The sequence below is a fragment of the Callionymus lyra genome, chromosome 18 (genome assembly GCF_982586985.1).
Source record: "Callionymus lyra chromosome 18, fCalLyr1.hap1.1, whole genome shotgun sequence".
Lineage (NCBI taxonomy): Eukaryota > Metazoa > Chordata > Actinopteri > Syngnathiformes > Callionymidae > Callionymus > Callionymus lyra.
Window position 1 is genome coordinate 1,798,554 of NC_141835.1, and position 27,500 is coordinate 1,826,053.

A 27,500-nucleotide genomic window follows, 5' to 3' on the forward strand; every position below is an offset into this window, starting at 1 on the left:
GAACATGAAGAACATGAAGAACATGAAAGAGTTTGAAGAACATGAAGAACATGAAAGAGTTTGAAGAACATGAAGAACTTGAAGAACATGAAGAACATGAAAGAGTTTGAAGAACATGAAGAACATGAAAGAGTTTGAAGAACATGAAGAACATGAAGAAAATGAAGAACACGAAGAACATGAAGAACATGAAGACTTTGACTTTTAAAATAACTTTATTGCAAAAAGTTCTTTACAAAGTTTTCATCCAAAGTGACATGTGCGACTCTTCAGTCGAGCCATTGTGCAAATTGTAGTGTATTTTCTTTCATTGCACAAATTTGTCCATTTTTCCCCCATTTTGTAAAAAACATTTCTGTGTTGTTGGTGACCCTGTGGAAGCAGAACTCCAGCCTCAGTCTGGATCTAATGTTCTGCTTCCACAGAGCCACCACACCCAGCGAGTGTCCATTCTGCAGCTGGTCCCTGCGGGTCAGATACACCGCCATCTTTGCCTCCCCCACCAGGTAGTTGAGGATCTGGCTTCTTTCTTTGTATTTTTTGGTGTATCTGACTCCGCCTATAAAAACAGGGACAGAGAACACCAGGTTAAAAAGACTAAAAACAACAGTTAAAACATTAAAAAACCCTGCCAGCCTCCCACACTCTTTAAAGATGTGGAAGGTGTTCTCTGGTTGGCTGCAGAATGGACACTCGTCTGAGACCCCGGGGTTAAAACGTGCTAAATAAGATTTACTTGCGATCGCCCCATGTAAAATCCTCCACTGGAGGTCACCTGTTCTCTTTCTCAGTGGTGGCTTGTACAGTGACCTCCACTGTGGGCCCCAGTCCCCAAGTCTGTCAGTCCATGTGTCAGTCGGTCGTCGTACAAGGGTCTTTTGGTTTAAAATCTTGACACAGTTCACATAAAAACTCCTCTTTGTGGCTTTGTGCACAGTTAGAACGTGTCTGTCCGTGGTGGTCAGGAGTGGGCTGTTGTCGTTGTCCCGGACCTCAGGGCTCAGGTGCAGGTCCGGGAAGAGGTCCGCTGGGTCCGGCTCCATCCCGCCGTCCGTGTATTGGTGCATGAAGAACATGAAGAACATGAAGAACACGAAGAACACGAAGAACATGAAGAACATGAAGAACACGAAGAACATGAAGAACATGAAGAACATGAAAAACACGAAGAACACGAAGAACATGAAGAACACGAAGAACACGAAGAACACAAAGAACATGAAGAACATGAAGAACATGAAGAACACGAAGAACATGAAGAACATGAAGAAAATGAAGAACACGAAGAACATGAAGAACATGAAGAACATGAAGAACACGAAGAACATGAAGAACACGAAGAACATGAAGAACATGAAGAACATGAAGAACATGAAGAACACGAAGAACACTAAGAACATGAAAAACAAGAAGAACACGAAGAACACGAAGAACACGAAGAACATGAAGAACACGAAGAACACGAAGAACACGAAGAACATGAAGAACACGAAGAACACGAAGAACACGAAGAACAAGAAGAACACGAAGAACGCGAAGAACACGAAGAACATGAAGAACACGAAGAACATGAAGAACAGAACGAGTTGTTGTTCCAGTTTTATTTTGAGCAGGACTTCAAGAAGACGAGAGCTTCCGGTCGTCACGGTAACATAATAACGCTGTTGTGTTTGGAGAACACGTGGAGTTGTGTTGTTCTGACACATTACACAACGTGTGCGTCAACAAATACTGCAGCGACACGAGAGTCACTTGTGGTCATGTGACCGACAAACTAATATAGATTTATAAATATATGATACGTTTGTGTTGATGTTGCTTCAAAACTATCAATGTTACACAACAATACTCTCAGTTATTACACAACAATACTCTCAGTTATTACACAACAATACTCTCAGTTATTACACAACAATACTCTCAGTTATTACACAACAATACTCTCAGTTATTACACAACAATACTCTCAGTTATTACACAACAATACTCTCAGTTATTACACAACAATACTCTCGGTTATTACACAACAATACTCTCAGTTATTACACAACAATACACTCAGTTATTACACAACAATACTCTCAGTTATTACACAACAATACTCTCAGTTATTACACAACAATACTCTCAGTTATTACACAACAATACACTCAGTTATTACACAACAATACTCTCAGTTATTACACAACAATACTCTCAGTTATTACACAACAATACACTCAGTTATTACACAACAATACTCTCAGTTATTACACAACAATACTCTCAGTTATTACACAACAATACTCTCAGTTATTACACAACAATACACTCAGTTATTACACAACAATACTCTCAGTTATTACACAACAATACACTCAGTTATTACACAACAATACTCTCAGTTATTACACAACAATACTCTCAGTTATTACACAACAATACTCTCAGTTATTACACAACAATACTCTCAGTTATTACACAACAATACTCTCAGTTATTACACAACAATACTCTCAGTTATTACACAACAATACTCTCAGTTATTACACAACAATACTCTCAGTTATTACACAACAATACTATCAGTTATTACACAACAATACTCTCAGTTATTACACAACAATACTCTCAGTTATTACACAACAATACTCTCAGTTATTACACAACAATACTCTCAGTTATTACACAACAATACTCTCAGTTATTACACAACAATACTCTCAGTTATTACACAACAATACTATCAGTTATTACACAACAATACTGTCAGTTATTACACTGATCACTTTTCATCTCAAATATTTTACTGTTTTTTTTCGAGGTAATTGTTTTTCAGTTTATCTTGCTCTTTATTTTCACGTTTAAATTTTTTTTTTCAGTTTTTATGCTAATTTTTTATGCTAATGTGTTCTTTGATCATTACTTTCGTTTTTCGTGCAGATCTTTTTTCAATTTTTCGTTCATCCCTCGTGACGACTCTCTCACTTCATCACTTCATGACTTTCATCTTCAAACAGCAGCTGTTTTGATTGACACACGTCTAATACAATCAAATCTCTTAGTGATCCACTCAGTGGGCGGAGTTTATGACAAAGAAAGCGTCCCATTGGTTGATGTTGTAACTTGTGGTCCAATCAGCTGCAGCTTCACTAACATGTTCCTGTGAGTGTGTAGATCAATAAAGTTGTTGTTATAGTAACACAATCAAACATGACAGAGTCATGTGACTGATGAAATGATGACATCATTACACTTTAGTTTGTGTCCCTGAACGCACCACAGAGACCTGGACACTAGATTGTTGTCTTTAGTTTGTGTCCCTGAACGCACCACAGAGACCTGGACACTAGATTGTTGTCTTTAGTTTGTGTCCCTGAACGCACCACAGAGACCTGGACACTAGATTGTTGTCGTTAGTTTGTGTCCCTGAACGCACCACAGAGACATGGACACTAGATTGTTGTCGTTAGTTTGTGTCCCTGAACGCACCACAGAGACATGGACACTAGATTGTTGTCGTGAGTTTGTGTCCCTGAACGCACCACAGAGACATGGACACTAGATTGTTGTCGTTAGTTTATGTCCCTGAACGCACCACAGAGACCTGGACACTAGATTGTTGTCGTTAGTTTGTGTCCCTGAACGCACCACAGAGACATGGACACTAGATTGTTGTCTTTAGTTTGTGTCCCTGAACGCACCACAGAGACATGGACACTAGATTGTTGTCTTTAGTTTGTGTCCCTGAACGCACCACAGAGACCTGGACACTAGATTGTTGTCTTTAGTTTGTGTCCCTGAACGCACCACAGAGACCTGGACACTAGATTGTTGTCTTTAGTTTGTGTCCCTGAACGCACCACAGAGACCTGGACACTAGATTGTTGTCTTTAGTTTGTGTCCCTGAACGCACCACAGAGACATGGACACTAGATTGTTGTCTTTATTTTGTGTCCCTGAACGCACCACAGAGACATGGACACTAGATTGTTGTCTTTAGTTTGTGTCCCTGAACGCACCACAGAGACCTGGACACTAGATTGTTGTCTTTAGTTTGTGTCCCTGAACGCACCACAGAGACCTGGACACTAGATTGTTGTCTTTAGTTTGTGTCCCTGAACGCACCACAGAGACATGGACACTAGATTGTTGTCTTTAGTTTGTGTCCCTGAACGCACCACAGAGACATGGACACTAGATTGTTGTCTTTAGTTTGTGTCCCTGAACGCACCACAGAGACATGGACACTAGATTGTTGTCTTTAGTTTGTGTCCCTGAACGCACCACAGAGACATGGACACTAGATTGTTGTCTTTAGTTTGTGTCCCTGAACGCACCACAGAGACATGGACACTAGACTGTTGTCGTTAGTTTGTGTAGAACTAGTTGTGTGAGTCTCGATGACACACTTTATTTGTTCTACACAAACATGACTCGTCACAGTTGTGTGTTCGACCAACAACTCATCGTCACGTTTGTTGTTCCAATTGCGATAAATCGCTTCATTATTCGTTTAATCGCGATTAATTAATCATTTATTCGTTTAATCGCGATTAAACCAATAAATGATGAATTAATCATTTATTGGTTTAATCGCGATGAATTAATCATTTATTCGTTTAATCGCGATGAATTAATCATTTATTCGTTTAATCGCGATTAATTAATCATTTATTCGTTTAATCGCGATGAATCATTTTAACATCTTTACTGTTTCTGTTCATCAGTTAATATTTCTGTGAGTTGTTGGTTTGAAACCTCTGGTCTACGTTTGTGACGTGTTTGTATAATAATAATTACAGGTTATTAGTCAACTTTCATTTTTCACTTCCTCCTCCTCCTCCTCTTCCTCCTTCTCCTCCTCCTCCTCCTCCTCGTCCTCCTCCTCTTCCTCCTTCTCCTCCTCCTCCTCCTCCTCCTCCTCTTTCTCCTCCTCCTCCTCCTCCTCCTCCTCTTCCTCCTCCTCCTCCTCCTCCTCTTCCTCCTCTTCCTCCTCCTCCTCCTCCTCTTCCTCCTCTTCCTCCTCCTCCTCCTCCTCTTCCTCCTCTTCCTCCTCCTCCTCCTCCTCCTCCTCCTCCTCCTCCTCTTCCTCCTCCTCCTTCTCTTCCTCCTCCTCCTCCTCCTCCTCCGCTTCCTCCTCTTCCTCCTCTTCCTCCTCCTCCTCCTCCTCCTCCTCCTCTTCCTCCTCCTCCTCTTCCTCCTCTTCCTCCTCCTCCTCCTCCTCCTCCTCCTCCTCCTCCTCCTCCTCCTCCTCCTCCTCCTCCTCCTCTTCCTCCTCCTCCTCCTCCTCTTCCTCCTCTTCCTCCTCCTCCTCCTCCTCTTCCTCCTCTTCCTCCTCTTCCTCCTCCTCCTCCTCCTCCTCCTCCTCCTCCTCCTCCTCCTCCTCCTCCTCCTCCTCCTCCTCCTCCTCTTCCTCCTCTTCCTCCTCCTCCTCCTCCTCCTCCTCCTCCTCCTCCTCCTCCTCTTCCTCCTCCTCCTCCTCCTCCTCCTCCTCCTCCTCCTCCTCTTCCTCCTCCTCCTCCTCCTCCTTCTTCCTCTTCTTCTTCTTCTTCTTCTCTTCCTCTCCTGGTTAAACCTGTTAGTGGGATTATTTATACTAACACGTCCTAAACCAGATTAACTCACAGGACGTGAGCTTGAACAGTAACACCAGACTCCTGGAACCTTTTCTACTAACTTACTTACTAACTTACTTACTAACTTACTTACTAAACTTAACTAAACTTAACTTAACTTAACTTAGTGCTCGTTGTTCACTGAGAGCTAAACATGGTCTTTGACAAAAACTTAATTTTATCTTAAGTCGAGGTTTAATAATAACAATAATATTACATTTTATTTACCTGTAAGTGTGAGACAAATATAGATACTGTACATATGTGTACTGATACGTTACTACTACGTCTATATTCAACTGTATTGTTATTCTGTATCGATAAATTAATTATATATATATATTTATATATAATTATATATTTACATGGAAATATTCGTGCCGTTGATTTTGTGTAGCAAAGTAACTTCCGGCCTCTAGATGGCAGTCATTACGTCCTCAGCAGCTAGAGGAAGAATGATGACTGAGGACGAGAGGATACAGTGGGTCCAGCAGCTTTTAAAGCTGATGTTTGGACTTTTATTCTTTTCATTCAAAGAAAAGAGAAACATCTGAAGATGTCACTCAGTGTCGCCTGAAACCATGACGTAGTATTAAAACACTTCCTGTGTGATGACATCACATCCTGCCGAGTGAAGAGATTTAAAAACACTTATAAATGAACAAAAACAACATCTTTGACGATTAGTTTCCGTCACTTCCTGTTGTGACGCCGCGTCGTGATTGGCTGATGACGTCACATGTTCAAGTCTGAGCTGTTATTACCAGAGTAACGACACAGTAATGAAGGATGAGAGGAGCGAGGGAAGAAGAGAAGAAGGTGTAAAGTAACGTCTGCTCTGTTTATAGAACGTTGACCTGATAAACTTCCACTGGAGAAAGTCAAGGACAGAAATAATCCTGTTAATCTCACCTGCTGTGACGAGTCAGCTTTAGTTCTTCTGACACATTTATATATATCTTTAGTTCTTCTGCTGACACATCATGAGAATTAAATATATTTATATATATATATATATATATATATATTTATATATATATATATATATATATATATATATCTTTAGTTCTTCTGCTGACACATCATGAGAATTAAATATATTTATATACATATATATATATATATATATATATATATATATTTATATATATCTTTAGTTCTTCTGCTGACACATCATGAGAATTAAATATATTTATATATATATATATATATATCTTGATTCTTCCTCTGACACATCATGAACCGAGAATATAATAATATAATAATATAATAATATAATATATTATAATTAAATTTAGTCTTGAGATATCAAATCATACTTTTACTTTTTTCAAATCATACTGTTTACTAGGTTTTATATCAGATATTAACAGTATTGTCTTCATTTTTACAAATTAGTTTTAAAACATGTTTTTTAATTCAATAATACTCGTATTAATATCTGTAAATAAAAATTAAATATATAAAGTATTGAGTGTGTTTGACGCTCAATACTTTATATATTTAATTATAATTATATATTATAATTAAATATATAAAGTATTGAGTGTGTTTGACGCTCAAATGGTTCTTTATTTTGCAACAATGAACCGTCGTCTACAGTTCAAGACGTCAATAGTAACAGAATTAAAGTTTAAATACTTTGTATATTTTCACGAACATTCTTCACCATCAGAAGTTCTTTGGACGTGTGAGGAACTAAACATCTAAACACACGTGTCAGTGAAGGCATCACGTCCACGAACATCAGGGGTGATCACACTATTATGGTTCACAAGCTACTTTTATATAAAGATCACAAGATCTTCATCAAATGTGCTCAACATAAGTAAGAACATACTTATTATTATATTATTATATATTATTATTATACTTCACTCAGATGATTGATGAAGATCAGTGATGATGGAAGGATGTGTGATTTAATCATCTTCACATAAATACTGACATCAATAACTAGTCAGTAATATTTCCTCGTCAGAAGATACTTTTTCCTCAGAGAGTAACTTCTAAAGATGTCGATGAGATCCATGAGATCCATGAGATCCATGAGATCCATGAGATCCATGAGATCTATGAGATCCATGAGATCCATGAGATCCATGAGATCCATGAGATCCATGAGATCCATGAGACCTTCAGTGTTGAATCTGATCCTCCACTGAAGTTCAGACTCATATGTACGAAGAATAGCTTTGATTTCCTACTAAAAAAGGTCATTCATTCGAAGCCAAATGAAGCACAAACAACATTCATGAGTAAGAATCTGTGTTTGACACGAATTCAAACCTTTTTTCTTTGATCATCAAAATCAACAAAGACTTCAGGCAGGTTCATCCCTTTCCATGCTTTCAAGATGATGATCATGTTTCAATGAAGCCTTCATTTATCTTCTGGGATCATGAAAAAACAATTGAAAACATGAATTCAAACTAACATTTATATTTGTTCATTTTAAACATGACATGAATCTCACTTTTGTAAATGAGTTCAGATGTAAATGTTTATATTTCACACACATGTTATTAACAATAAAACTGCATAAACAGAAGCGACCAGTGGATTATTTACATTTTAAAACATCTTAGATGAAGTTTAACGAGAATAAAACCGTTAACCAGTAACTTCACATTATTATCGTCTCTGACGTCATTAGAATGTGTTTCTCACCTGAACCTGGTTAACATGTTTGAGTGTATTATTATTATATTTATATATATTACATATTATTATTATATTAATATATATTAAATATTCTTATTATATTTATATATATTAAATATTCTTATTATATTTATATATATTACATATTATTATTATATTAATATATATTAAATATTCTTATTATATTTATATATATTAAATATTCTTATTATATTAATATATATTACATATTATTATTATATTTATATATATTAAATATTCTTATTATATTAATATATATTACATATTATTATTATATTTATATATATTAAATATTCTTATTATATTTATATATTAAATATTCTTATTATATTTATATATATTAAATATTCTCATTATATTTATATATATTAAATATTCTTATTATATTCCTGAGATAAGGGTCATATATGAAGAGTCATCATGTGATGGTTTATTAATACAAGTGTGTTTTAAGGATGTTTTCTCGATCACATGATCACATGATCACATGATCACTTGATCACATGATCACTTGATCACATGATCACATGATCACATGATCACATGATCACATGATCACTTGATCACATGATCACTTGATCACATGATCACATGATCACATTATCACACGATCACTTTATCACTTGATCACTTGATCACATGATCACATGATCACATTATCACATGATCACATGATCACATGATCACATGATCACATGATCACTTGATCACATGATCACATGATCACATGATCACATGATCACATGATCACTTGATCACATGATCACATGATCACATGATCACATGATCACATGATCACATGATCACATGATCACTTGATCACATGATCACATGATCACATGATCACATGATCACATGATCACATGATCACAAAAGGAAACCAGCATGTGTTGCTTTCATTGGAGCTGCAGCTGGACTCTGAAGGACCTGAAGAGATGTTTGTGACTCTAGAGAAGAACTGAAGCATCAAACATTATTTTCTTCCATATATTATTAAAATCAAACTTTAATTCTATATCGTTTCTCTGAATCGCTTTTGCTGTTTTTCTTAGACACAAAGGAAGTGTTTTGTCTGCAAAAGGCTTTCGTTTCTAATCCTCTGAACAGACGAGGATTGTTGAGAAAAACCCGACGAACGTGACCCTGAACGACCTTGAGTCGTCTGGAGTTAAAGCTGCGCAGAAGTTTGACGTCAGAACTCTTAGTACTTCAACCTCGAGAGAAACATTGAAACAAGAAACATTTCATAGTTTTTAAGAAGATTTAAAACCAGGAAAATAGGATTTTCTCTTGTTTTCTTAACAAATGGTTGTAAAAAGTATTGAACTGAACACCAGGGGGAGCCAGAAACACATTGTTTCATACAAGGATTAGAGATTTAAATGTATCGTGTTTTAACAGAAATATGGACGATTACAGAAAATACTTCTTTATTATTATTGATCAAGAATAAAGTGTATTAATGCTATTGATGAACCTGAAGCTTTAAAGAAAGAGAGATTTAACTGATGCATGCTGGGAGCAGGAACCAGAACCTCACCCTCTGCTCCTCCAACAGGACGCCAGCGTGTACGAGAAGGAGAAGGACATCATCTCCGTGGTGAGTGCTGGTCACGTGACGCTCCTGGAGTGAAGATGATGTTCTTGTGAAGATGATGTTCTTGTGAGGCTGATGTTCTTGTGAGGCTGATGTTCTTGTGAGGCTGATGTTCTTGTGAAGATGATGTTCTTGTGAAGATGATGTTCTTGTGAAGATGATGTTCTTGTGAGGCTGATGTTCTTGTGAGGCTGATGTTCTTGTGAAGATGATGTTCTTGTGAAGATGATGTTCTTGTGAAGATGATGTTCTTGTGAAGATGATGTTCTTGTGAGGCTGATGTTCTTGTGAAGATGATGTTCTTGTGAAGATGATGTTCTTGTGAAGATGATGTTCTTGTGAGGCTGATGTTCTTGTGAAGATGATGTTCTTGTGAAGATGATGTTCTTGTGAAGATGATGTTCTTGTGAGGCTGATGTTCTTGTGAGGCTGATGTTCTTGTGAAGATGATGTTCTTGTGAAGATGATGTTCTTGTGAAGATAATGTTCTTGTGAGGCTGATGTTCTTGTGAGGCTGATGTTCTTGTGAAGATGATGTTCTTGTGAAGATGATGTTCTTGTGAAGATGGTGTTCTTGTGAAGATGATGTTCTTGTGAAGCTGATGTTCTTGTGAAGATGATGTTCTTGTGAAGATGATGTTCTTGTGAAGCTGATGTTCTTGTGAAGATGATGTTCTTGTGAGGCTGATGTTCTTGTGAGGCTGATGTTCTTGTGAAGATGATGTTCTTGTGAGGCTGATGTTCTTGTGAGGCTGATGTTCTTGTGAAGATGATGTTCTTGTGAAGATGATGTTCTTGTGAAGATAATGTTCTTGTGAGGCTGATGTTCTTGTGAGGCTGATGTTCTTGTGAAGATGATGTTCTTGTGAAGATGATGTTCTTGTGAAGATGGTGTTCTTGTGAAGATGATGTTCTTGTGAAGCTGATGTTCTTGTGAAGCTGATGTTCTTGTGAAGCTGATGTTCTTGTGAAGATGATGTTCTTGTGAAGATGATGTTCTTGTGAAGATGATGTTCTTGTGAAGATGATGTTCTTGTGACTCTGATGTTCTTGTGACTCTGATGTTCTTGTGACTCTGATTTTCTTGTGAAGCTGATGTTCTTGTGAAGCTGATGTTCTTGTGAAGATGATGTTCTTGTGAAGATGATGTTCTTGTGAAGATGATGTTCTTGTGAAGATGATGTTCTTGTGACTCTGATGTTCTTGTGACTCTGATGTTCTTGTGACTCTGATTTTCTTGTGAAGCTGATGTTCTTGTGAGGCTGATGTTCTTGTGAAGATGATGTTCTTGTGAAGATGATGTTCTTGTGAAGATAATGTTCTTGTGAGGCTGATGTTCTTGTGAGGCTGATGTTCTTGTGAAGATGATGTTCTTGTGAAGATGATGTTCTTGTGAAGATGGTGTTCTTGTGAAGATGATGTTCTTGTGAAGCTGATGTTCTTGTGAAGCTGATGTTCTTGTGAGGCTGATGTTCTTGTGAAGATGATGTTCTTGTGAAGATGATGTTCTTGTGAAGCTGATGTTCTTGTGAAGATGATGTTCTTGTGAAGATGATGTTCTTGTGAAGATGATGTTCTTGTGAAGATGATGTTCTTGTGAAGATGATGTTCTTGTGAAGATGATGTTCTTGTGAAGCTGATGTTCTTGTGAAGATGATGTTCTTGTGAAGCTGATGTTCTTGTGAAGCTGATGTTCTTGTGAAGCTGATGTTCTTGTGAAGATGATGTTCTTGTGAAGCTGATGTTCTTGTGAAGCTGATGTTCTTGTGAAGCTGATGTTCTTGTGATGATGATGTTCTTGTGAAGATGATGTTCTTGTGAAGTTGATGTTCTTGTGAAGATGATGTTCTTGTGACTCTGATGTTCTTGTGACTCTGATGTTCTTGTAACTCTGATGTTCTTGTGAAGCTGATGTTCTTGTGAAGCTGATGTTCTTGTGAAGCTGATGTTCTTGTGAAGATGATGTTCTTGTGAAGATGATGTTCTTGTGACTCTGATGTTCTTGTGACTCTGATGTTCTTGTGCCTCTGATGTTCTTGTGAAGCTGATGTTCTTGTGACTCTGATGTTCTTGTGACTCTGATGTTCTTGTGACTCTGATGTTCTTGGGACTCTGATGTTCTTGTGAAGCTGATGTTCTTGTGACTCTGATGTTCTTGTGACTCTGATGTTCTTGTGACTCTGATGTTCTTGTGAAGATGATGTTCTTGTGACTCTGATGTTCTTGTGACTCTGATGTTCTTGTGACTCTGATGTTCTTGTGAAGCTGATGTTCTTGTGACTCTGATGTTCTTGTGAAGCTGATGTTCTTGTGAAGCTGATGTTCTTGTGAAGCTGATGTTCTTGTGAAGCTGGTGTTCTTGTGAAGATGTTCTGTGAAGATGATGTTCTTGTGAAGCTGATGTTCTTGTGAAGATGATGTTCTTGTGAAGATGATGTTCTTGTGAAGATGATGTTCTTGTGAAGCTGATGTTCTTGTGAAGATGATGTTCTTGTGAAGATGATGTTCTTGTGAAGTTGATGTTCTTGTGAAGATGATGTTCTTGTGACTCTGATGTTCTTGTGACTCTGATGTTCTTGTGACACTGATGTTCTTGTGAAGCTGATGTTCTTGTGAAGCTGATGTTCTTGTGAAGATGATGTTCTTGTGAAGATGATGTTCTTGTGAAGATGATGTTCTTGTGAAGATGATGTTCTTGTGACTCTGATGTTCTTGTGACTCTGATGTTCTTGTGCCTCTGATGTTCTTGTGAAGCTGATGTTCTTGTGACTCTGATGTTCTTGTGACTCTGATGTTCTTGTGAAGCTGATGTTCTTGTGACTCTGATGTTCTTGTGACTCTGATGTTCTTGTGAAGCTGATGTTCTTGTGACTCTGATGTTCTTGTGACTCTGATGTTCTTGTGACTCTGATGTTCTTGTGACTCTGATGTTCTTGTGACTCTGATGTTCTTGTGAAGCTGATGTTCTTGTGACTCTGATGTTCTTGTGAAGCTGATGTTCTTGTGACTCTGATTTTCTTGTGAAGCTGATGTTCTTGTGAAGCTGATGTTCTTGTGAAGATGATGTTCTTGTGACTCTGATGTTCTTGTGAAGATGATGTTCTTGTGACTCTGATGTTCTTGTGAAGCTGATGTTCTTGTGACTCTGATTTTCTTGTGAAGCTGATGTTCTTGTGAAGCTGATGTTCTTGTGAAGCTGATGTTCTTGTGAAGATGATGTTCTTGTGAAGATGATGTTCTTGTGAAGATGATGTTCTTGTGAAGATGATGTTCTTGTGACTCTGATGTTCTTGTGACTCTGATGTTCTTGTGACTCTGATTTTCTTGTGAAGCTGATGTTCTTGTGAAGCTGATGTTCTTGTGACTCTGATGTTCTTGTGACTCTGATGTTCTTGTGAAGCTGATGTTCTTGTGACTCTGATGTTCTTGTGACTCTGATGTTCTTGTGACTCTGATGTTCTTGTGAAGCTGATGTTCTTGTGACTCTGATGTTCTTGTGACTCTGATGTTCTTGTGAAGATGATGTTCTTGTGACTCTGATGTTCTTGTGAAGCTGATGTTCTTGTGAAGCTGATGTTCTTGTGACTCTGATGTTCTTGTGACTCTGATGTTCTTGTGAAGCTGATGTTCTTGTGAAGCTGATGTTCTTGTGACTCTGATGTTCTTGTGACTCTGATGTTCTTGTGAAGATGATGTTCTTGTGAAGCTGATGTTCTTGTGACTCTGATGTTCTTGTGACTCTGATGTTCTTGTGAAGCTGATGTTCTTGTGACTCTGATGTTCTTGTGACTCTGATGTTCTTGTGACTCTGATGTTCTTTTGCCTCTGATGTTCTTGTGACTCTGATGTTCTTGTGACTCTGATGTTCTTGTGACTCTGATGTTCTTTTGCCTCTGATGTTCTTGTGAAGCTGATGTTCTTGTGACTCTGATGTTCTTGTGACTCTGATGTTCTTGTGAAGATGATGTTCTTGTGACTCTGATGTTCTTGTGACTCTGATGTTCTTTTGCCTCTGGTGTTCTTGTGACTCTGATGTTCTTGTGACTCTGATGTTCTTGTGACTCTGATGTTCTTGTGACTCTGATGTTCTTGTGAAGCTGATGTTCTTGTGACTCTGATGTTCTTGTGAAGCTGATGTTCTTGTGACTCTGATGTTCTTGTGACTCTGATGTTCTTGTGAAGCTGATGTTCTTGTGACTCTGATGTTCTTGTGACTCTGATGTTCTTGTGACTCTGATGTTCTTGTGACTCTGATGTTCTTGTGAAGCTGATGTTCTTGTGAAGCTGATGTTCTTGTGACTCTGATGTTCTTGTGACTCTGATGTTCTTGTGAAGCTGATGTTCTTGTGACTCTGATTTTCTTGTGAAGCTGATGTTCTTGTGAAGCTGATGTTCTTGTGAAGCTGATGTTCTTGTGAAGATGATGTTCTTGTGAAGATGATGTTCTTGTGAAGATGATGTTCTTGTGACTCTGATGTTCTTGTGACTCTGATGTTCTTGTGACTCTGATTTTCTTGTGAAGCTGATGTTCTTGTGAAGCTGATGTTCTTGTGACTCTGATGTTCTTGTGACTCTGATGTTCTTGTGAAGCTGATGTTCTTGTGACTCTGATGTTCTTGTGACTCTGATGTTCTTGTGACTCTGATGTTCTTGTGACTCTGATGTTCTTGTGAAGATGATGTTCTTGTGAAGATGATGTTCTTGTGAAGATGATGTTCTTGTGAAGCTGATGTTCTTGTGAGGCTGATGTTCTTGTGAAGATGATGTTCTTGTGAAGATGATGTTCTTGTGAAGCTGATGTTCTTGTGAGGCTGATGTTCTTGTGAAGATGATGTTCTTGTGAAGATGATGTTCTTGTGAAGCTGATGTTCTTGTGAAGATGATGTTCTTGTGAAGATGATGTTCTTGTGAAGATGATGTTCTTGTGAAGATGATGTTCTTGTGAAGATGATGTTCTTGTGAAGCTGATGTTCTTGTGAAGATGATGTTCTTGTGAAGCTGATGTTCTTGTGAAGCTGATGTTCTTGTGAAGCTGATGTTCTTGTGAAGATGATGTTCTTGTGAAGCTGATGTTCTTGTGAAGCTGATGTTCTTGTGAAGCTGATGTTCTTGTGACGATGATGTTCTTGTGAAGATGATGTTCTTGTGAAGTTGATGTTCTTGTGAAGATGATGTTCTTGTGACTCTGATGTTCTTGTGACTCTGATGTTCTTGTGACTCTGATGTTCTTGTGAAGCTGATGTTCTTGTGAAGCTGATGTTCTTGTGAAGATGATGTTCTTGTGAAGATGATGTTCTTGTGAAGATGATGTTCTTGTGACTCTGATGTTCTTGTGACTCTGATGTTCTTGTGCCTCTGATGTTCTTGTGAAGCTGATGTTCTTGTGACTCTGATGTTCTTGTGACTCTGATGTTCTTGTGACTCTGATGTTCTTGGGACTCTGATGTTCTTGTGAAGCTGATGTTCTTGTGACTCTGATGTTCTTGTGACTCTGATGTTCTTGTGAAGATGATGTTCTTGTGACTCTGATGTTCTTGTGACTCTGATGTTCTTGTGAAGCTGATGTTCTTGTGACTCTGATGTTCTTGTGAAGCTGATGTTCTTGTGAAGCTGATGTTCTTGTGAAGCTGATGTTCTTGTGAAGCTGGTGTTCTTGTGAAGATGTTCTGTGAAGATGATGTTCTTGTGAAGCTGATGTTCTTGTGAAGATGATGTTCTTGTGAAGATGATGTTCTTGTGAAGATGATGTTCTTGTGAAGATGATGTTCTTGTGAAGCTGATGTTCTTGTGAAGATGATGTTCTTGTGAAGATGATGTTCTTGTGAAGTTGATGTTCTTGTGAAGATGATGTTCTTGTGACTCTGATGTTCTTGTGACTCTGATGTTCTTGTGACACTGATGTTCTTGTGAAGCTGATGTTCTTGTGAAGATGATGTTCTTGTGAAGATGATGTTCTTGTGAAGATGATGTTCTTGTGACTCTGATGTTCTTGTGACTCTGATGTTCTTGTGCCTCTGATGTTCTTGTGAAGCTGATGTTCTTGTGACTCTGATGTTCTTGTGACTCTGATGTTCTTGTGAAGCTGATGTTCTTGTGACTCTGATGTTCTTGTGACTCTGATGTTCTTGTGAAGCTGATGTTCTTGTGACTCTGATGTTCTTGTGACTCTGATGTTCTTGTGACTCTGATGTTCTTGTGACTCTGATGTTCTTGTGACTCTGATGTTCTTGTGAAGCTGATGTTCTTGTGAAGCTGATGTTCTTGTGACTCTGATGTTCTTGTGAAGCTGATGTTCTTGTGACTCTGATGTTCTTGTGAAGCTGATGTTCTTGTGACTCTGATTTTCTTGTGAAGCTGATGTTCTTGTGAAGCTGATGTTCTTGTGAAGATGATGTTCTTGTGACTCTGATGTTCTTGTGAAGATGATGTTCTTGTGACTCTGATGTTCTTGTGAAGCTGATGTTCTTGTGACTCTGATTTTCTTGTGAAGCTGATGTTCTTGTGAAGCTGATGTTCTTGTGAAGATGATGTTCTTGTGAAGATGATGTTCTTGTGAAGATGATGTTCTTGTGACTCTGATGTTCTTGTGACTCTGATGTTCTTGTGAAGCTGATGTTCTTGTGAAGCTGATGTTCTTGTGAAGCTGATGTTCTTGTGACTCTGATGTTCTTGTGACTCTGATGTTCTTGTGAAGCTGATGTTCTTGTGACTCTGATGTTCTTGTGACTCTGATGTTCTTGTGAAGCTGATGTTCTTGTGACTCTGATGTTCTTGTGACTCTGATGTTCTTGTGAAGATGATGTTCTTGTGACTCTGATGTTCTTGTGAAGCTGATGTTCTTGTGAAGCTGATGTTCTTGTGACTCTGATGTTCTTGTGACTCTGATGTTCTTGTGAAGCTGATGTTCTTGTGAAGCTGATGTTCTTGTGACTCTGATGTTCTTGTGACTCTGATGTTCTTGTGAAGATGATGTTCTTGTGAAGCTGATGTTCTTGTGACTCTGATGTTCTTGTGACTCTGATGTTCTTGTGAAGCTGATGTTCTTGTGACTCTGATGTTCTTGTGACTCTGATGTTCTTGTGACTCTGATGTTCTTTTGCCTCTGATGTTCTTGTGACTCTGATGTTCTTGTGACTCTGATGTTCTTGTGACTCTGATGTTCTTTTGCCTCTGATGTTCTTGTGAAGCTGATGTTCTTGTGACTCTGATGTTCTTGTGACTCTGATGTTCTTGTGAAGATGATGTTCTTGTGACTCTGATGTTCTTGTGACTCTGATGTTCTTTTGCCTCTGATGTTCTTGTGACTCTGATGTTCTTGTGACTCTGATGTTCTTGTGACTCTGATGTTCTTGTGACTCTGATGTTCTTGTGAAGCTGATGTTCTTGTGACTCTGATGTTCTTGTGACTCTGATGTTCTTGTGAAGCTGATGTTCTTGTGACTCTGATGTTCTTGTGACTCTGATGTTCTTGTGACTCTGATGTTCTTGTGACTCTGATGTTCTTGTGAAGCTGATGTTCTTGTGAAGCTGATGTTCTTGTGACTCTGATGTTCTTGTGACTCTGATGTTCTTGTGAAGCTGATGTTCTTGTGACTCTGATTTTCTTGTGAAGCTGATGTTCTTGTGAAGCTGATGTTCTTGTGAAGCTGATGTTCTTGTGAAGATGATGTTCTTGTGAAGATGATGTTCTTGTGAAGATGATGTTCTTGTGAAGATGATGTTCTTGTGACTCTGATGTTCTTGTGACTCTGATTTTCTTGTGAAGCTGATGTTCTTGTGAAGCTGATGTTCTTGTGACTCTGATGTTCTTGTGACTCTGATGTTCTTGTGAAGCTGATGTTCTTGTGACTCTGATGTTCTTGTGACTCTGATGTTCTTGTGACTCTGATGTTCTTGTGACTCTGATGTTCTTGTGAAGATGATGTTCTTGTGACTCTGATGTTCTTGTGAAGCTGATGTTCTTGTGAAGCTGATGTTCTTGTGACTCTGATGTTCTTGTGACTCTGATGTTCTTGTGAAGCTGATGTTCTTGTGAAGCTGATGTTCTTGTGACTCTGATGTTCTTGTGACTCTGATGTTCTTGTGAAGATGATGTTCTTGTGAAGCTGATGTTCTTGTGACTCTGATGTTCTTGTGAAGCTGATGTTCTTGTGAAGCTGATGTTCTTGTGACTCTGATGTTCTTGTGACTCTGATGTTCTTGTGAAGATGATGTTCTTGTGAAGCTGATGTTCTTGTGACTCTGATGTTCTTTTGCCTCTGATGTTCTTGTGACTCTGATGTTCTTGTGACTCTGATGTTCTTGTGACTCTGATGTTCTTGTGACTCTGATGTTCTTGTGAAGCTGATGTTCTTGTGACTCTGATGTTCTTGTGACTCTGATGTTCTTGTGAAGCTGATGTTCTTGTGACTCTGATGTTCTTGTGACTCTGATGTTCTTGTGACTCTGATGTTCTTGTGACTCTGATGTTCTTGTGAAGCTGATGTTCTTGTGAAGCTGATGTTCTTGTGACTCTGATGTTCTTGTGACTCTGATGTTCTTGTGAAGCTGATGTTCTTGTGACTCTGATTTTCTTGTGAAGCTGATGTTCTTGTGAAGCTGATGTTCTTGTGAAGCTGATGTTCTTGTGAAGATGATGTTCTTGTGAAGATGATGTTCTTGTGAAGATGATGTTCTTGTGAAGATGATGTTCTTGTGACTCTGATGTTCTTGTGACTCTGATGTTCTTGTGACTCTGATTTTCTTGTGAAGCTGATGTTCTTGTGAAGCTGATGTTCTTGTGACTCTGATGTTCTTGTGACTCTGATGTTCTTGTGAAGCTGATGTTCTTGTGACTCTGATGTTCTTGTGACTCTGATGTTCTTTTGCCTTTGATGTTCTTGTGACTCTGATGTTCTTGTGACTCTGATGTTCTTTTGCCTCTGATGTTCTTGTGAAGCTGATGTTCTTGTGACTCTGATGTTCTTGTGACTCTGATGTTCTTGTGAAGATGATGTTCTTGTGACTCTGATGTTCTTGTGACTCTGATGTTCTTTTGCCTCTGATGTTCTTGTGACTCTGATGTTCTTGTGACTCTGATGTTCTTGTGACTCTGATGTTCTTGTGACTCTGATGTTCTTGTGAAGATGATGTTCTTGTGACTCTGATGTTCTTGTGAAGCTGATGTTCTTGTGAAGCTGATGTTCTTGTGACTCTGATGTTCTTGTGACTCTGATGTTCTTGTGAAGCTGATGTTCTTGTGAAGCTGATGTTCTTGTGACTCTGATGTTCTTGTGACTCTGATGTTCTTGTGAAGATGATGTTCTTGTGAAGCTGATGTTCTTGTGACTCTGATGTTCTTGTGAAGCTGATGTTCTTGTGAAGCTGATGTTCTTGTGACTCTGATGTTCTTGTGACTCTGATGTTCTTGTGAAGATGATGTTCTTGTGAAGCTGATGTTCTTGTGACTCTGATGTTCTTGTGACTCTGATGTTCTTGTGAAGCTGATGTTCTTGTGACTCTGATGTTCTTGTGACTCTGATGTTCTTGTGACTCTGATGTTCTTTTGCCTCTGATGTTCTTGTGACTCTGATGTTCTTGTGACTCTGATGTTCTTGTGACTCTGATGTTCTTTTGCCTCTGATGTTCTTGTGAAGCTGATGTTCTTGTGACTCTGATGTTCTTGTGACTCTGATGTTCTTGTGAAGATGATGTTCTTGTGACTCTGATGTTCTTGTGACTCTGATGTTCTTGTGACTCTGATGTTCTTGTGACTCTGATGTTCTTGTGACTCTGATGTTCTTGTGACTCTGATGTTCTTGTGAAGATGATGTTCTTGTGAAGCTGATGTTCTTGTGAAGCTGATGTTCTTGTGAAGATGATGTTCTTGTGAAGATGATGTTCTTGTGACTCTGATGTTCTTGTGACTCTGATGTTCTTGTGAAGATGATGTTCTTGTGACTCTGATGTTCTTGTGACTCTGATGTTCTTGTGAAGATGATGTTCTTGTGAAGCTGATGTTCTTGTGACTCTGATGTTCTTGTGACTCTGATGTTCTTGTGAAGCTGATGTTCTTGTGAAGCTGATGTTCTTGTGACTCTGATGTTCTTGTGACTCTGATGTTCTTGTGACTCTGATGTTCTTTTGCCTTTGATGTTCTTGTGACTCTGATGTTCTTGTGACTCTGATGTTCTTGTGACTCTGATGTTCTTTTGCCTCTGATGTTCTTGTGAAGCTGATGTTCTTGTGACTCTGATGTTCTTGTGACTCTGATGTTCTTGTGAAGATGATGTTCTTGTGACTCTGATGTTCTTGTGACTCTGATGTTCTTTTGCCTCTGATGTTCTTGTGACTCTGATGTTCTTGTGACTCTGATGTTCTTGTGACTCTGATGTTCTTGTGACTCTGATGTTCTTGTGAAGATGATGTTCTTGTGAAGCTGATGTTCTTGTGAAGCTGATGTTCTTGTGAAGATGATGTTCTTGTGAAGATGATGTTCTTGTGACTCTGATGTTCTTGTGACTCTGATGTTCTTGTGAAGATGATGTTCTTGTGACTCTGATGTTCTTGTGAAGATGATGTTCTTGTGAAGATGATGTTCTTGTGACTCTGATGTTCTTGTGAAGATGATGTTCTTGTGACTCTGATGTTCTTGTGACTCTGATGTTCTTGTGAAGATGATGTTCTTGTGAAGCTGATGTTCTTGTGACTCTGATGTTCTTGTGAAGATGATGTTCTTGTGAAGATGATGTTCTTGTGACTCTGATGTTCTTGTGAAGCTGATGTTCTTGTGAAGCTGATGTTCTTGTGAAGCTGATGTTCTTGTGAAGATGATGTTCTTGTGAAGATGATGTTCTTGTGAAGCTGATGTTCTTGTGAAGCTGATGTTCTTGTGAAGCTGATGTTCTTGTGACTCTGATGTTCTTGTGAAGTTGATGTTCTTGTGACTCTGATGTTCTTGTGACTCTGATGTTCTTGTGACTCTGATGTTCTTGTGAAGCTGATGTTCTTGTGAAGCTGATGTTCTTGTGAAGATGATGTTCTTGTGAAGATGATGTTCTTGTGAAGATGATGTTCTTGTGACTCTGATGTTCTTGTGAAGCTGATGTTCTTGTGAAGCTGATGTTCTTGTGACTCTGATGTTCTTGTGAAGTTGATGTTCTTGTGACTCTGATGTTCTTGTGACTCTGATGTTCTTGTGACTCTGATGTTCTTGTGACTCTGATGTTCTTGTGTGATCAGTGTCGGCGTCTGGTGTCTGTGTGCGACGAGGTCCTGAGCTGCAGCCCTGAGAGTCTCCTCACACACAGTGCTGAGCTGGAGAGCGTGGACCTGGTGCCGGTGGCTCCGCACGATCAGCTGGTACCTCCTCAGTCTCCTCGTGATCCAACAACACAATCGTTCTCTTCTTCTCTCTCCTCACTTTCTTCTCTGCCCGAGGCCTCCAGGCTTCGCTTCCATTCATCGTCCATTTCAGGTTCTGTTTGTTCTCAGAAGAAAAACCTTCTGTGTTCCGTGTTCCTCGAATTCCTTGTCTTCTTCGTTTTCCTCTGTGTTCCATGTGATCCTTGTCTTCTTCCAGTTCCTGCATGTTCCACGTGTTCATCAAGTTCCTCGTGTTCCTCCATGTTCCTCACATTCCTTGTGTTCCTCCCGTTCTTCCGAGTTCCTCCGTGTTCCTTGTGTTCCTTTGTGTTCCTTTGTGTTCCTTTGTTTCCTTTGTGTTCCTCGTGTTCGTCGAGTTCCTCGAGTTCCTCGTGTTTCTTCGTGTTCCTTTGTGTTCCTTCGTGTTCCTTCGTGTTCCTTCGTGTTCCTTCGTGTTCCTTCGTGTTCCTTCGTGTTCCTTCGTGTTTCTTCGTGTTCCTTCGTGTTCCTTCGTGTTACTTCGTGTTTCTTTGTGTTCCTTTGTGTTCCTTTGTGTTCCTTTGTGTTCCTTTGTGTTCCTTCGTGTTCCTTCGTGTTCCTTCGTGTTCCTTCGTGTTCCTTTGTGTTCCTTTGTGTTCCTTTGTGTTCCTTCGTGTTCCTTTGTGTTCCTTTGTGTTCCTTTGTGTTCCTTCGTGTTCCTTCGTGTTCCTTTGTGTTCCTTCGTGTTCCTTCGTGTTCCTTCGTGTTCCTTCGTGTTCCTTCGTGTTCCTTCGTGTTTCTTTGTGTTCCTTTGTGTTCCTTTGTGTTCCTTCGTGTTCCTTCGTGTTCCTTCGTGTTCCTTCGTGTTCCTTCGTGTTCCTTTGTGTTCCTTTGTGTTCCTTCGTGTTCCTTCGTGTTCCTTCGTGTTTCTTTGTGTTCCTTCGTGTTTCTTTGTGTTCCTTCGTGTTTCTTCGTGTTCCTTTGTGTTCCTTTGTGTTCCTTTGTGTTCCTTTGTGTTCCTTCGTGTTCCTTTGTGTTCCTTTGTGTTCCTTCGTGTTCCTTCGTGTTCCTTTGTGTTCCTTTGTGTTCCTTCGTGTTCCTTTGTGTTCCTTCGTGTTCCTTTGTGTTCCTTCGTGTTCCTTCGTGTTCCTTTGTGTTCCTTTATGTTCCTTTGTGTTCCTTCGTGTTCCTTTGTGTTCCTTTGTGTTCCTTCGTGTTCCTTTGTGTTCCTTTGTGTTCCTTTGTGTTCCTTCGTGTTCCTCCGCTTTGCTTGTGTTCTTCTGGTTTCCACATGTTCCTTCTGAGTTCCCTTTTGTTCCTCATGTTCCTCTTGTTACTATTGGTTCCTCTTGTTGCTTCGTGTTCCTCAGTGTAAAATAATCATCAGTTCACAGTCAAATATATTTAAATAATTGTATTAAAAAGAATAAATATTGAAGTTTGAACCAAACAAACAACGACAAAACTAGATGAAAATCCAGAAAATATTTTTTAATCTTTTGTTTAATTCAGAGGTTTTCAAACCTGTGGCTCACGGGCCATTAATAACTTGTAAATCAAGTTAAAAATGATACGAGAGCGACTGGAATATTTCAACCTTTTATTCCATTATTTGTTTTGATTTGTTTTCTCTCTTCAACAGGGAATCGAAATCACCTCCACAGGCTCCAGTAACCACTACGTGACCGGATCAGCAGCAGAGGTCAGACTTCTGGGGGTTCAATGAAAATAATTTAAAATAATGAAATAGTTTAATGCAAGAAACTGAAGTATTTTCTAAATGAATAGAATTAAGTTTTACACGTAGAGTTTAACATTATAATTCCAATATTTAAAAAATAAATGATCTGAATTCAATACCTATTATTCGTCTTATTTTAATTAACTATATAAATGTTATATTTATAAATCTTTTAAAGTGACGCCAGACCAAACTAACAGAGCACGAGCTACTGGATCATCTTGATCATGTGACTCTTCATCGTCACGTGATCAACGTTGTTTTGTTTCCTGTGACTCTATTATATCAACTAACATTTTTGTAATTGAATTTAAAAGATATCGAATTTAACAAACGTTTCCGAGTAAGAACATCAAACTTTGTGTAAAAAAAAAAACATAAATTAATTAAATAAATATTGTAAGTGAGTAAGTAAAGATTATTTGAGATTTGATTTGAAAAGGTCAAGATAACACTGAGACAAACACAAGAGTCTCAGAAAATCAAGGAAAAGAACGAATTAAAGTGTGTTGAGATGTTTCTTGAAGGAGTCAGTAGATCATCAAACACAGATGTTTCTTGAAGGAGTCAGTAGATCATCAAACACAGATGTTTCTTGAAGGAGTCAGTAGATCATCAAACACAGATGTTTCTTGAAGGAGTCAGTAGATCATCAAACACAGATGTTTCTTGAAGGAGTCAGTAGATCATCAAACACACATGTTTCTTGAAGGAGTCAGTAGATCATCAAACACAGATGTTTCTTGAAGGAGTCAGTAGATCATCAAACACAGATGTTTCTTGAAGGAGTCAGTAGATCATCAAACACAGATGTTTCTTGAAGGAGTCAGTAGATCATCAAACACAGATGTTTCTTGAAGGAGTCAGTAGATCATCAAACACAGATGTTTCTTGAAGGAGTCAGTAGATCATCAAACACAGATGTTTCTTGAAGGAGTCAGTAGATCATCAAACACAGAGATGTTTCTTGAAGGAGTCAGTAGATCATCAAACACACATGTTTCTTGAAGGAGTCAGTAGATCATCAAACACAGATGTTTCTTGAAGGAGTCAGTAGATCATCAAACACAGATGTTTCTTGAAGGAGTCAGTAGATCATCAAACACACATGTTTCTTGAAGGAGTCAGTAGATCATCAAACACAGATGTTTCTTGAAGGAGTCAGTAGATCATCAAACACAGAGATGTTTCTTGAAGGAGTCAGTAGATCATCAAACACAGAGATGTTTCTTGAAGGAGTCAGTAGATCATCAAACACAGATGTTTCTTGAAGGAGTCAGTAGATCATCAAACACAGATGTTTCTTGAAGGAGTCAGTAGATCATCAAACACAGATGTTTCTTGAAGGAGTCAGTAGATCATCAAACACAGATGTTTCTTGAAGGAGTCAGTAGATCATCAAACACAGATGTTTCTTGAAGGAGTCAGTAGATCATCAAACACAGATGTTTCTTGAAGGAGTCAGTAGATCATCAAACACAGATGTTTCTTAAAGGAGTCAGTAGATCAAACACAGATGTTTCTTGAAGGAGTCAGTAGATCATCAAACACGGATGTTTCTTGAAGGAGTCAGTAGATCATCAAACACAGATGTTTCTTGAAGGAGTCAGTAGATCAAACACAGATGTTTCTTGAAGGAGTCAGTAGATCATCAAACACAGATGTTTCTTGAAGGAGTCAGTAGATCATCAAACACAGATGTTTCTTGAAGGAGTCAGTAGATCATCAAACACACATGTTTCTTGAAGGAGTCAGTAGATCATCAAACACAGATGTTTCTTGAAGGAGTCAGTAGATCATCAAACACAGATGTTTCTTGAAGGAGTCAGTAGATCATCAAACACAGATGTTTCTTGAAGGAGTCAGTAGATCATCAAACACAGATGTTTCTTGAAGGAGTCAGTAGATCATCAAACACAGATGTTTCTTGAAGGAGTCAGTAGATCATCAAACACAGATGTTTCTTGAAGGAGTCAGTAGATCATCAAACACAGAGATGTTTCTTGAAGGAGTCAGTAGATCATCAAACACACATGTTTCTTGAAGGAGTCAGTAGATCATCAAACACAGATGTTTCTTGAAGGAGTCAGTAGATCATCAAACACAGATGTTTCTTGAAGGAGTCAGTAGATCATCAAACACACATGTTTCTTGAAGGAGTCAGTAGATCATCAAACACAGATGTTTCTTGAAGGAGTCAGTAGATCATCAAACACAGAGATGTTTCTTGAAGGAGTCAGTAGATCATCAAACACAGAGATGTTTCTTGAAGGAGTCAGTAGATCATCAAACACAGATGTTTCTTGAAGGAGTCAGTAGATCATCAAACACAGATGTTTCTTGAAGGAGTCAGTAGATCATCAAACACAGATGTTTCTTGAAGGAGTCAGTAGATCATCAAACACAGATGTTTCTTGAAGGAGTCAGTAGATCATCAAACACAGATGTTTCTTGAAGGAGTCAGTAGATCATCAAACACAGATGTTTCTTAAAGGAGTCAGTAGATCAAACACAGATGTTTCTTGAAGGAGTCAGTAGATCATCAAACACGGATGTTTCTTGAAGGAGTCAGTAGATCATCAAACACAGATGTTTCTTGAAGGAGTCAGTAGATCAAACACAGATGTTTCTTGAAGGAGTCAGTAGATCATCAAACACAGATGTTTCTTGAAGGAGTCAGTAGATCATCAAACACAGATGTTTCTTGAAGGAGTCAGTAGATCATCAAACACAGATGTTTCTTGAAGGAGTCAGTAGATCATCAAACACAGAGATGTTTCTTGAAGGAGTCAGTAGATCATCAAACACACATGTTTCTTGAAGGAGTCAGTAGATCATCAAACACAGATGTTTCTTGAAGGAGTCAGTAGATCATCAAACACAGATGTTTCTTGAAGGAGTCAGTAGATCATCAAACACACATGTTTCTTGAAGGAGTCAGTAGATCATCAAACACAGATGTTTCTTGAAGGAGTCAGTAGATCATCAAACACAGATGTTTCTTGAAGGAGTCAGTAGATCATCAAACACAGATGTTTCTTGAAGGAGTCAGTAGATCATCAAACACAGATGTTTCTTGAAGGAGTCAGTAGATCATCAAACACAGATGTTTCTTGAAGGAGTCAGTAGATCATCAAACACAGATGTTTCTTGAAGGAGTCAGTAGATCATCAAACACAGATGTTTCTTGAAGGAGTCAGTAGATCATCAAACACAGATGTTTCTTGAAGGAGTCAGTAGATCATCAAACACAGATGTTTCTTGAAGGAGTCAGTAGATCATCAAACACAGAGATGTTTCTTGAAGGAGTCAGTAGATCATCAAACACAGAGATGTTTCTTGAAGGAGTCAGTAGATCATCAAACACAGATGTTTCTTGAAGGAGTCAGTAGATCATCAAACACAGATGTTTCTTGAAGGAGTCAGTAGATCATCAAACACAGATGTTTCTTGAAGGAGTCAGTAGATCATCAAACACAGATGTTTCTTGAAGGAGTCAGTAGATCATCAAACACAGATGTTTCTTGAAGGAGTCAGTAGATCATCAAACACAGATGTTTCTTGAAGGAGTCAGTAGATCATCAAACACAGATGTTTCTTGAAGGAGTCAGTAGATCATCAAACACAGAGATGTTTCTTGAAGGAGTCAGTAGATCATCAAACACAGAGATGTTTCTTGAAGGAGTCAGTAGATCATCAAACACAGATGTTTCTTGAAGGAGTCAGTAGATCATCAAACACAGATGTTTCTTGAAGGAGTCAGTAGATCATCAAACACAGATGTTTCTTGAAGGAGTCAGTAGATCATCAAACACAGATGTTTCTTGAAGGAGTCAGTAGATCATCAAACACAGATGTTTCTTGAAGGAGTCAGTAGATCATCAAACACAGATGTTTCTTAAAGGAGTCAGTAGATCAAACACAGATGTTTCTTGAAGGAGTCAGTAGATCATCAAACACGGATGTTTCTTGAAGGAGTCAGTAGATCATCAAACACAGATGTTTCTTGAAGGAGTCAGTAGATCAAACACAGATGTTTCTTGAAGGAGTCAGTAGATCATCAAACACAGATGTTTCTTGAAGGAGTCAGTAGATCATCAAACACAGATGTTTCTTGAAGGAGTCAGTAGATCTTCAACCACAGATGTTTCTTGAAGGAGTCAGTAGATCATCAAACACAGAGATGTTTCTTGAAGGAGTCAGTAGATCATCAAACACACATGTTTCTTGAAGGAGTCAGTAGATCATCAAACACAGATGTTTCTTGAAGGAGTCAGTAGATCATCAAACACAGATGTTTCTTGAAGGACTCAGTAGATCATCAAACACAGAGATGTTTCTTGAAGGAGTCAGTAGATCATCAAACACAGATGTTTCTTGAAGGAGTCAGTAGATCATCAAACACAGATGTTTCTTGAAGGAGTCAGTAGATCATCAAACACAGATGTTTCTTGAAGGAGTCAGTAGATCATCAAACACAGATGTTTCTTGAAGGAGTCAGTAGATCATCAAACACAGATGTTTCTTGAAGGAGTCAGTAGATCATCAAACACACATG

General features: G+C 38.6%; 1 protein-coding gene across 5 annotated transcripts in view; it reads left to right on the forward strand.

Moving 5' to 3' along the window:
- cnksr1 (connector enhancer of kinase suppressor of Ras 1) overlaps nucleotides 1-27,500 on the forward strand; it is a 94,177-nt gene that overhangs the window by 21,794 nt on the left and 44,883 nt on the right. For all 5 annotated transcript variants that reach the window (XM_087780601.1, XM_087780599.1, XM_087780600.1 and 2 more), the window contains 3 exons: nucleotides 9,841-9,882; nucleotides 21,100-21,219; nucleotides 22,844-22,903. In XM_087780601.1, the coding sequence (XP_087636727.1) occupies nucleotides 9,841-9,882; nucleotides 21,100-21,219; nucleotides 22,844-22,903 (222 nt within the window). The remainder of the gene's footprint in view (nucleotides 1-9,840; nucleotides 9,883-21,099; nucleotides 21,220-22,843; nucleotides 22,904-27,500) is intronic.